The 10,907-nt window shown below is 33.5% G+C and overlaps 1 protein-coding gene across 1 annotated transcript; it reads right to left on the bottom strand.

Annotated features, from left to right (window-relative positions):
* Positions 1-8,920: 8,920 nt before the first annotated feature.
* LOC142356262 (uncharacterized) lies at positions 8,921-10,425 on the bottom strand. Its single transcript, XM_075408206.1, has 2 exons — positions 9,908-10,425; positions 8,921-9,212 (listed from the first exon to the last, which is right to left on the bottom strand). The coding sequence occupies exons 1-2, from the start codon at positions 10,054-10,056 to the stop codon at positions 9,032-9,034; spliced, it is 330 nt and encodes a 109-aa protein (XP_075264321.1). The 5' UTR covers positions 10,057-10,425; the 3' UTR covers positions 8,921-9,031.
* Positions 10,426-10,907: the final 482 nt, after the last annotated feature.

The following is a 10,907-nucleotide window of genomic DNA, read 5'->3' as shown; positions in this document are numbered from 1 at the left end:
CGTTTTCTACAGGGAGTTATCGAGGTTTGAACTTCTGAGAAAAGTTGAGTGAATTCACGTTGTTTTTATTCACATTTTCCAAAATTTTTGCCTAAATTTTCGTCAATTTTACTAAAATTTGTTAAAATTTTTAAGAATAGTGTAGTTGATTTTATTTTTAAAGACAAACAAGCATTGTTGATTATTCTGATCTAAATTTTTTGGTCAAAAACTCTGGATAAATATTTCAAAATTCAGCCTTTTATCAAAAACAGCACGGAAAAAACTACTTCAGTCCACTTTGATTAAATTTGCTGGCAGAACACCCCAAACAACACTAATACAATCTTTGTAGACTCATAAGGGGGCTATTCCTACTTCAACTTCCGCTGAGAGTGCTCTGTAATTAAAACTTTTCCGCTTTTTGCTAACTTTGTTGATTATCAAAAATGAAGAATTTTTTTGAGTTTTCAACTAACAAATTATCTATATCTACAACATTCGAAAAATCAATAGATCCTAACGGACAATAAGCATTAGCGGTACTAGTTTTGGGCCAATCTTGGACTGTTACAATCCAAAAAGATTGTATTCAGTCGGTCTTTTTTTTAAAAAGACCTTTTTTAATAATAAAGAACAGATCAAATCAAATAAAAGCTCAGGAGTGATAGGTCCAATTGGCTTCCTAAGCAGCTCCAAGCTATTGCATTTAGCTTTTTACTTGGAAGTTTACGAACGTTTTGAATTTTAAAAATAAGTGATTTTTAAAAAAATAATGACTTAATGAACTTTTCCTCTATTTTGTTGTCAATTTGGTCAAATTGTACCTTAGTGTCAGCGAAGAAAGAAATCTCCTTCTTTCCACTGATTTAAAATTCAGACTCAATTGCGGTTGTAAGCCTGAAGTTTTTGTTTTCTGGCTTTTCTAGGTTTCAGATTTTTTTGATTGATTTTTTTCAATTTTGTCTTTAACTGTCATTTTTACTTTGTCGTTTCAGTCGTATGAAACCTCCTGTATAGTGATGGGTTTCACTGGCTTTTCATGGAAGAATAAATGAGCCGATATTCTGACATTAGTAGATAGCTGATGGCCTTCATGACTTTTGAAAACAATCGTTTTGCAAAACTAGAAACAAAAAACTTTTTAACTTCGCAAGTTTGTTCTTCATCTTTCTTTTTGGTACCTAATCTCGTTTATTACAGGTCAAATATGACATTATGGGTGTCAAGGGAAGGTGTCAAAAGAGATGTCCCAAAATCTATTTTTTTAAAGAATGCGTTATGACCTTACTGACTCCGACACCGGTTTTTCACAAAGTAAATTAATTTGGTTTTTGTCTTGTTTAACGTTCTTTTTTAACGTTTTTTCTGGATAATTGAAGGTCTCAAAGGCTTCTTTTGGATGAATAAACGACCCTATTTAAATATTTCATTTTGTAATTAACGTCTTTCATGACTTTGGATATAATTTTGTTTCGAAAAAAATCAAAACTATTACATACTTTTACGCTTTTCTCTTTTTTGTCTACTTGTTACCTAGTCTCTCTAATAAAAGGCCACATACTACATTATCGGTGTTTGAAGAAGGCGCAATCGAATATATTTTGAGGGCCAAAATATGGCTTGACGGTTTTGACAGCGTTTTCTGGCAAGTTTCAATTGAAATTTTGTTTGTTTTTTGTTGTTCTTTTTAGCCGCTTAAAAAATGAATAAGGACAGGTCCTAATGCAGTGGTAGTAGGGATAGAACAGAATCACTGGTAATGGTAAATCTTTGGGATATTTCACTTGATTTCTAATGGTTTTCATTACTTTGAAGTTAATTGCTTGAAATAAGCGAATTTTTAAACTTTACTGTTTTTGTTCTTTTTTTGTCTAATTGTTACCAAACCTATTTATGGACTGGTCCATATTTTTTCTGGTGATTTATAAGTTATTTTGATTAGTCTTAGGTTTATCTGACGGTATAATGACTTTGTTATTAAGTTTTGTTTTTTAAAACGGACATAAAGTTGATGTAATTAATGTTGTTGTTTGATTTTGCTGTTTGTCTTGACTTGCTTTCTTAATATTGGCATATCCCAGCAATCTAATGCTTCAGTCTTTACTTCACTGAGTTATTTGCTTTGGAGGCTATCTTATCGGTCATTCACAATTTTTTTGAACAAAACTTGGGCTTTTTTGCGTTTTTTGGGATTCAAAAAAAAATTTGGGTTTTTCTCTGTTTCTCTTTTGGTGGACAATTATGCCAAAATTGTGGATGGGCGGGGTCGGAATCTTATGTCCCACTGCACATTACCGAGCCGCCTTGTATTTGTTAATTGTTTGTAGATGATTTTTTACAATTGTTTTAATTCGGGACTATTTTCTTTGCTTCTATTGGACTCTTTTGTCTGGGACTGTTTTGTCTGGGATAATTTGTCAGTTTGAGACTGATTCGCCAAAACACGAAGAAATTTCAAGCAGCACCAAAATTTTGTTTGGAAACCCAATTGAGTATTACAGAGTCTGAAAAAAATACAGAATAATTAGGGAACCATAATTAGGTATAATATATAGAAGAATTAGGGAATAATTGTACTTTCTTTCTTTTTTCACAGTAAAATTTACCAGTTCCCGAAATCCAGGTATATTTTTTTACTGCTGCTCAATCTGAATGAGTTGAGAATAACTGTACAATCTTTTATTTTTCATAGTAAAATTTTCACTTTAATGGAAAACCGCGCGTATTCTATCGAAGATAAATTGACATTTGGAAGAATTCAGATTACGCCAACTGATGTTCGCACATTCCCACAGAAAATATGCAATGTTTTCTGACTGCTGCTTTTCTCTTACTGCTGTTTTTCATTGGTTGAACATAACTGATTTCCGCATCAATTTTACTCAGACATCACGTCCAATGGAAACCAAACCATAAATTGAAATTTTTGTTTGAACACTTAAAATCGCCTGAAACGTCTTCATCTGTAAAAAGCAGCTAAAATCTAATTTTCAATTTCCGTAGCTGGCTGACAGAGGTGTTCATTTGAAAGTAAACTTCCGTTGATATCGTTAAATCTCAGAGAATGTAATTTCACAAATTATTGAGTTTTTATCCAACAAAAATTTCCATTTGGCAGTACTCTTTAGTAGTAAATTGTTTTGAGTTAAATTGCAATCAAACTTATCTGGAGAATTTTTAGAAAGCCAGGGAGAGGTAAAGTAAACTACTAGGAAGAACTAAAACGAAATCAATCTGCCAGCTTGAATTAGGAAATCAAAAAATTGAAAATGCCTTTGCAACAATTGATTCAGTTTTTCAAGGGCTTTTCCATGATACCATTTTTCTGTCTGACTGCAGGACATCAGTCGATCAAAACTTCATTTGCCTTGGAACGCAAGCTTAAGTCTTGGAACTCAAAAAGGACAAGGATAACGAGATCACACGCACTAGTGTTCACTTAATTGATGTCACGTTTCAACAGCTTGTAGTAAACATAGACTGTAAGTCCAACAAACAAATCACAGACAGTCAAAAATAAAAAGCGAACCGCATAATCTTCCTCAGCCATTTTGTGAATCTTGCAAACAGACTGTGCGAAAATAAACTAGATTCTGCTAAATTTTCAAAATCAAGGAATCAATGAAAATCAAATTTAAATTTCTGGAACTTCTCCTTTTGTGGATTTAATACAAATTTCAGAAAAAAATTCAATTTTTTAAAACAATTAAAATAATTTTTAGAAAGATAGATGCTACTCTGTCAACCAAATCATTCAGTCAATTAATTTCACATTTCTTTTCGAATTCACTTCGATCCCAGATCCGATTGGATTGCAACCACCTGGTTCAATCTGGCATTGGCTGTCTCCAGCTGACTGTACCTTGCATTCCTCTCATGAGTGAAGTAGAACACACCAGTACACAATAACAGCATTATTTGGAACCTGATGTAGAATTTCCACCAAAAATCAGCCGTTTTTGTCTCCCTGAAACATTATTATAAGCACAGTAAAAATGGTGCTAAGAATATCGGCCAACAGTGGGTTTAGCCGACAAAAATTACCCAATCAATTCATTCTGAATGACCAAAAAAACCTGATTGGTCAAAATATTACTTGTTCTTGGAACAAATTACAATTTGATTGCGTTAGGCTTGTCCGTTTCAACTGTTAAGTTTTGGTTGTCGGCTAAACCCAATGTCGGGTCAATTCTGCGATCGCCTATAGAAACCTAGATTCGATGTACATACGCAAATGAAACAGGGCATAGTAATCCCAACATTATTAACTATCCCTTCAATTTCTTCAAACCTTCTAGGCAACTGTTTTCTTTTCTCCCAGTAGATTATATCCTTTCGTAATTGGTACAATTATAATAGTATTTATTAACTCATTAATGGTTAATCCCAATTAATAACCGCATATTAACGAGCCGCCTTGTATTTGTTAATTGTTTGTAGATGATTTTTTACAATTGTTTCAATTCGGGACTATTTTCTTTGCTTATATTGGACTCTTTTGTCTGGGACTGTTTTGTCTGGGATAATCTTTCAGTTTGAGACTGATTCGCCCAAACACGAAGAGATTTCAAGCAGCACCAAGATTTTGTTTGGAAACCCAATTGAGTATTACAGAGTCTGAAAAAAAATACAGAATAATTAGGGAACCATAATTAGGTATAATATACAGAAGAATTAGGGAATAATTCTTTCTTCACAGTAAAATTTACCACTTCCCGAAATCCAGGTATCTTTTTTGACTGCTGCTCAATCTGAATAAGTTGAGAATAACTGTACAATCTTTTATTTTTCATGGTAAAATTTTCACTTTAATGGAAAACCGGGCGTATTCTATCGAAGATAAATTGACATTTGGAAGAATTTAGATTACGCCAACTGATGTTCGCACTTTCCCACAGAAAATATGCAATGTTTTCTGACTGCTGCTTTTCTCTTACTGCTGTTTTTCATTGGTTGAACATAACTGATTTCCGTATCAATTTTACTCAGACATCACGTCCAATGGAACCAAACCATAAATTGAAATTTTTGTTTGAACACTTAAAATCGTCTGAAACGTCTTCATCTGTAAATAGCAGCTAAAATCTAATTTTCAATTTCCGTAGCTGGCTGACAGAGGTGTTCATTTGAAAGTAAAGTTCCGTTGATATCGTTAAATCTCAGAGAATGTAATTTCACAAATTCTTGAGTTTTTATCCAACAAAAATTTCCATTTGGCAGTACTCTTTAGTAGTAAATTGTTTTGAGTTAAATTGCAGTCAAACTTATCTGGAGAATTTTTAGAAAGCCAGGGAGAGTTAAAGTAAACTACTAGGAAGAACTAAAACGAAATCAATCTGCCAGCTTGAATTAGGAAATCAAAAAATTGAAAATGCCTTTGCAACAATTGATTCAGTTTTTCAAGGGCTTTTCAATGATACCATTTTTCTGTCTGACCGCAGGACATCAGTCGATCAAAATTTCATTTAACTTGGAACGCAAGCTTAAGTCTTGGAACTCAAAAAGGACAAGGATAACAAGATCACACGCACTAGTGTTCACTTAATTGATGTCACGTTTCAACAGCTTGTAGTAAACATAGACTGTAAGTCCAAAAAACAAATCACAGACAGTCAAAAATAAACAAAAGCGAACCGCAAAATCTTTCTCGGCCATTTTCTGAATCTTGCAAACAGACCGGACATATATTTACCGGACATTTAAGTCTGAATAACTGATTTATATCAGACACTAAGCAGAACATGGTGTGAAAAAAGTCAGTTGCAAGGAAGTCAAATTTTGGAGAATCTTGGTGAAATCTCTGAATATAAGTTGAAGATTTTTTAAGAGTAATACAAACCCAACAGCAAATAATCGGATCTCCTGTAGATCCAAATCGACAATATCCAGGATGAAAACGATTATCCAAAAGGCAAGAAATTTATGTTAATGGAAATAAGAAGTTCAAAGCGAAAAATTTTTCATTGCGGATATCGTTTTCGGAAAAGTGATCTATTTTTTTAATCGAAAGAGAACTATTTCAAACTTTTTCATTTTTAAGATGCTGCAAGTAAAACGCAATTACTGGCTTTGTTTCTTAAAAATGTCATTAAAAAATTACCATAGACAATTGGGTGAGGTAACCTAAATTGAAAGCTAAACCTATATTGAAAGGTAACCTGCACTCTGTCCTCTTGTTGACTTGAAACCAACTACCAAACTACAAAATTAGGCTGGTAAGGATGATTATTCTGCAAAATTGAAAACTAATTCCGATAGTGTGGGTTGCAATTTCAAAATGTGTCCCAAATGTGTGACAATTTGAAAAGGACTTGACCTGATGAGATTTATGCAATTAACGAAGATTCTAAAAGACGTCCAACTAAGGAGTTTGAAAAATTCTTTTCCAAATTTCCTTCAATTCCCATCCGTGAACACTGAAATTTTATGAACACAAAAGCGAATTGCCGGCCACAAATGTCTTCAGAGGTTAAAAACGTGGAAACTCCCTCTATGCTTGTTCCGTTTTTTACGAATCTAAAAGTTTTAAACTTTAGTCGGACTGTCTTAAGTTTGCGTGTTCAAAGCAAACCCCATTTTTTCTTTGGAAAAACAAATGCACGTTTTTGGTCATACCAATCGGGTACAGGAAACAAACCCCAAGAAAAAAGACACACTATTACTCAAGCGCTTGATTTGTGACTAAGTTAGTCAGAAATTTGAATGAAATAATGAGCTTAAAATTTGAGGATTAAAATTTGAACATTACGATTGCCGCCTGGTTCCATAAAAATGTCAAATGAAAAGACTAACGGCTTAATATTAACAAAGTTGAGCTTGGTATTCTATATTAGTTGTTCATTTCAGCAAAATTTTGCAAACTGTCTTAACCTGTACTTACCAAATTAGATTTTGAATGCTGACGATGCGAATTTTTTATTTTGCATTAACACTTTCTAACGCCATGGAATCAAGGGCCACTACATATCAACATTCTAGTTATTCTGCATAGAATTTGCCGCGAAATTTTCACCAAAGTACTCTAATTGCTGGAAGTTAAAAAAAACAAGGGCAAAAAAGTATTTGAAATAATTTTTTGAAAAAATTCTGTGTTAAACCACCTATTTTATTATTTGTAAATTGCATTCAACTCATAACTTTTTAATTGCAGCACATATCTCGAAGTAAATCTAATGCATATTCAAGCTTAAAAAAGTATTGAAAGCGTGAAAAATTGAGGAAATGTGAGAAATTGCTGAACAGAAAATACAGTCCCAAACAGCAAAAAAATCCGAGACAAAATAATCCCAAAAAGCAGAAAAAACAATCTTGGACAAAATAGACCCAACTATATATAGAGTTAATCATCTGTATATTAGCAAAGAAAGAAATAAATAACAAAGTTAATCATATAATTTTGAAAAAAATTTCCTCCGCTTTTTAATTTTAACCCTAGTTTATATCAACTAAAAACAATGCATTCAGAAGCTTAACTCAGATTATTTGTAAATTTTTGTAGTTGACTTCTTGCAATTGCTTTGATTTTGATTTGGGACTATTTTGTTTGCTTCTATTGGACTCTTTTGTCTAGAACTGTTTTGTCTGGTAACATTTTTCAGTTTGAGACTGCTTCGCTCGAACACAGAAAAATTTCATGCGGAATCAAAATTTTGTGGAAAACAAAATTGAGTAATATGAGGAAGAATTAGGGAATAATTGTACAATCTTTCATTTTTCATAGTAAAAATTTCCACATAACCGGAAAACCAGGCGTATTTTTTCGAAGATAAATAGACATTTGGAAGTTTAGATTACGGCAAATGATGTTGACCTTTTTCCATAGAAAACAGGCAACGTTTTGTGACTGCTGCTCACTATGAGAAATTTGGGAAACATTGTACAATTTTATATTTTTCATAATAAATTTTCCACGTCACTGGAAAAACCAGGCGTATTCTTTCGAAGATAAATTGACATTTGGAAGAGTTTAGATTACGGGAACTGATGTTCGCCTTTTTGTCCACAGAAAATAGGCAATGTTTTCTGACTGCTGCTTTTCATTGGTTGAACATCAACTGATTGCCGCATCTCTTTTACTGACATCACGTTTAATGAAGACCAGACAAACGATAAACTGACATTTTTGTTTCAACACTTGAAGTCGTTTGAAACCTCTTCATCTGTAGAGAGCTAAGATCTAATTTTCAATTTCCCGAGTTGACTGAAAAAGGTGTTCCTTTTAAAGTAAAAGTTCAAGTGATATCCAAAAATTTTAGAGAATGAAATTTCACAAATTCTTGAGTATTTCTTCAACAAAAATTTTCGTTTGGCAGTACTCTTTAGTAGTAAATTGTTAGACTTAAATTGCAATTAACTTATCTGGAGAATTTTTAGAAAGACAGGGGGAGGTATAGTAAACAACTAGGAAGAACTAAAACGAAAGCAATCTGACTTAGTCTTAGTAAGTTTTCGAAGTTTCGTCTAAGGTGGTCAACCTGGGTGCTTGAATTAGGAAATCAAAAGATTGAAAATGCCTCTGCAACAAATGATTCAGTTTTTCAAGGGCTTTTCAATGATACCATTTTTCTGTCTGACCGCAGGACATCAGTCAATCAAAATTTCATTTGTCTTTGAACGCAAGCTTAAGTCTTGTAACTCAAAAAGGACAAGGATAACGAGATCACACGCACTAGTGTTCACTTAATTGATGTCACGTAAGTCATAGACTGTAAGTCCAACAAACAATTCACAGACAGCCCAAAATAAACAAAAGCGAACCGCAAAATCTTTCTCGATCTTAATCGGCCATTTTGTGAATCTTTCAAACAGACTGTGCTAAAATAAATTAGATTCTGCTGTTTTCAAAATCAAGGAATCAAGGAAAAAAATAAAATTCTGGAACTTCTCGTTTTGTGGAGGATTCAATAAACTTCTCGTTTTGTGGAGGATTCAATACGAATTTCAGAAAAAAAATCAATTTTTAAAAACAATTAAAATCTTCATTAGAAAAATAGATGCTTATCTGTCAACCAAATAATTCAGTCAATTAATTTCATATTTCTTTTCGAATTCACTTTGTTTCCAGGTCCGATTGGATTGCAACCACCTGGTTCAATCTGGCATTGGCTGTCTCTAGCTGACTGTACCTTGCATTCCTCTCATAAGTGAAGTAGAACACACCAGTGCACAATAACAGCATTATCTGGAACCTTATGTAGAATTTCCAGCGAAAATCAGCCGTTTTTGTCTCCCTGAAACATTAATATAAGCACAGAATAAAAATGGTGCTAAGAATATTGGCCAACAGGGGGTTTAGCCGACAAAGAAAAAAAATTACCCGACCGCTTAATTATGAATGACAGATAAGCCTGATTGGTCAAAATATTACTAGTCCTTGGAACAAATTACAATTTGATTGCGGTAGGCTTGTCGGTTTCAATTATCATTTTTTGGTTGTCGGCTAAATCCACTGTCGGATCAATTCCGCGATCGTCTATAGAAACCTAGATTCGATGTACATACGCAAATGAAACGTACATCTTAGTAATCCCAACATTATTAACTATCCCTTCAATTTCTTCAAACCTTCTAGGCAACTGTTTTCTTTTCTCCCAGTAGATTATATTCTTTCATAATTGATACCATCATTATAGTATTTAATAACTCATCAATGGCTTATCCCAATTATTACAAGGCTATACAAACAACTATCAGAACAAAAACACGCCGCAGCATTAGTTTGTTCACACATAATTATGTGAAAGCAATTTTGTTCACGAGTGGGATGAAGTAAACAGTTCTTAATTTTATCTTTTTTTGCGAACATACTCAAAAGTAGGTGTAACTAACCACCTTCTGTCAGAGCCAATTAAATTTTCTGCTATACTTTTATTTCTAGGTCCAATTTGACGGGAAAATTTTTTCAAAACTTTGATTCACTACTAACGATAAAAAATCAGGAACGTCTTTAGTAGTCGGATACAGGTCGGGCTTGAAATAAGTGGCCAGGTACTTCTCAAACATGGTCGTTTTTCTGTGATTGGCTAAAACAAACAATTTCCTCAATATAATGTTTGCAGCTTTGAACAGCTTCATTTTAGCAGAACAATTAAAGCCAATTGTGTCTAAACTACACAAAGGCAAAATGAAAATCGAGTCATGCTGGGCGAGTAAGCCAGCCTGGGCCTCAAAAAAAATTATCACACAACAAAGAGAGCACGCCTGTTCGAAGAGCCAATCTGTTCTTAGTAAAGAGGCTGGTACTAGAGAAACTGCCTCGTCTGGAATCCGAATCACTGATTGCAACTAATGGGAGCTCAATTCTATTTCAGCTTGCTTGTCGGCGCGCGGGGGTGCAACTAAATTCACTAAAGTGGCTTCAAATGACGTCATTAGAGAGATGTTATTATATACCGATATAACCACTAACAAATAATACAGCAAAAAACAACCATTTTTGGCGCACTTTTCATTTGACTTCTAGTGGGGAACTGTCGCCACTTCAGTTCAACTGCTTAAATTGTAAATGGGAAATTCAAATCACGCAAAACGCAAGAAGTCAAGGGCATTAAAATCACTCGGAAACCCAAAACCGCAAACGGAAAATACAAAAAAGACTAACTCGTTTACAATATTTTACTTCAAACTTCGTTCGAAGGCAATTTAAAAAGTCATCACAAAACTGAACAAATATGATGGTATGCATCAAAATTTTGATTGATAGCGAGAAACCAATCACTTCTCAATACAGTAAAAGATTACGAAATAGAAGGTACAATACAAGATAAGTTACAATAGGTTACAATAATATTACAATAGGTTCAGAGCTATTCAACTACTACAATTTCTTCGCATTTATCAAAACAATTTAATCAAAATATTATTTTGAAGGAACGGAACAAAGGTTTCCATTTTTCAACTTCTGCAGCCAATTTTTACATAGCGAG

This window comes from Convolutriloba macropyga, unplaced genomic scaffold, assembly GCF_964194025.1.
Source record: "Convolutriloba macropyga unplaced genomic scaffold, txConMacr16.3 SCAFFOLD_3657, whole genome shotgun sequence".
Lineage (NCBI taxonomy): Eukaryota > Metazoa > Xenacoelomorpha > Acoela > Convolutidae > Convolutriloba > Convolutriloba macropyga.
This window is presented reverse-complemented; position numbering and strand designations above follow the sequence as displayed.

Bases quoted from the DNA above. Each gene is read 5' to 3' on its own strand.
- LOC142356262 (XM_075408206.1), bottom strand. From the start codon at position 10,056: ATGAAGCTGTTCAAAGCTGCAAACATTATATTGAGGAAATTGTTTGTT. The intron at 9,213-9,907 runs GTTAGTAGTGAA...TTAATGTTTCAG, and splicing joins GACGTTCCTGATTTTTTATC to GGAGACAAAAACGGCTGATT.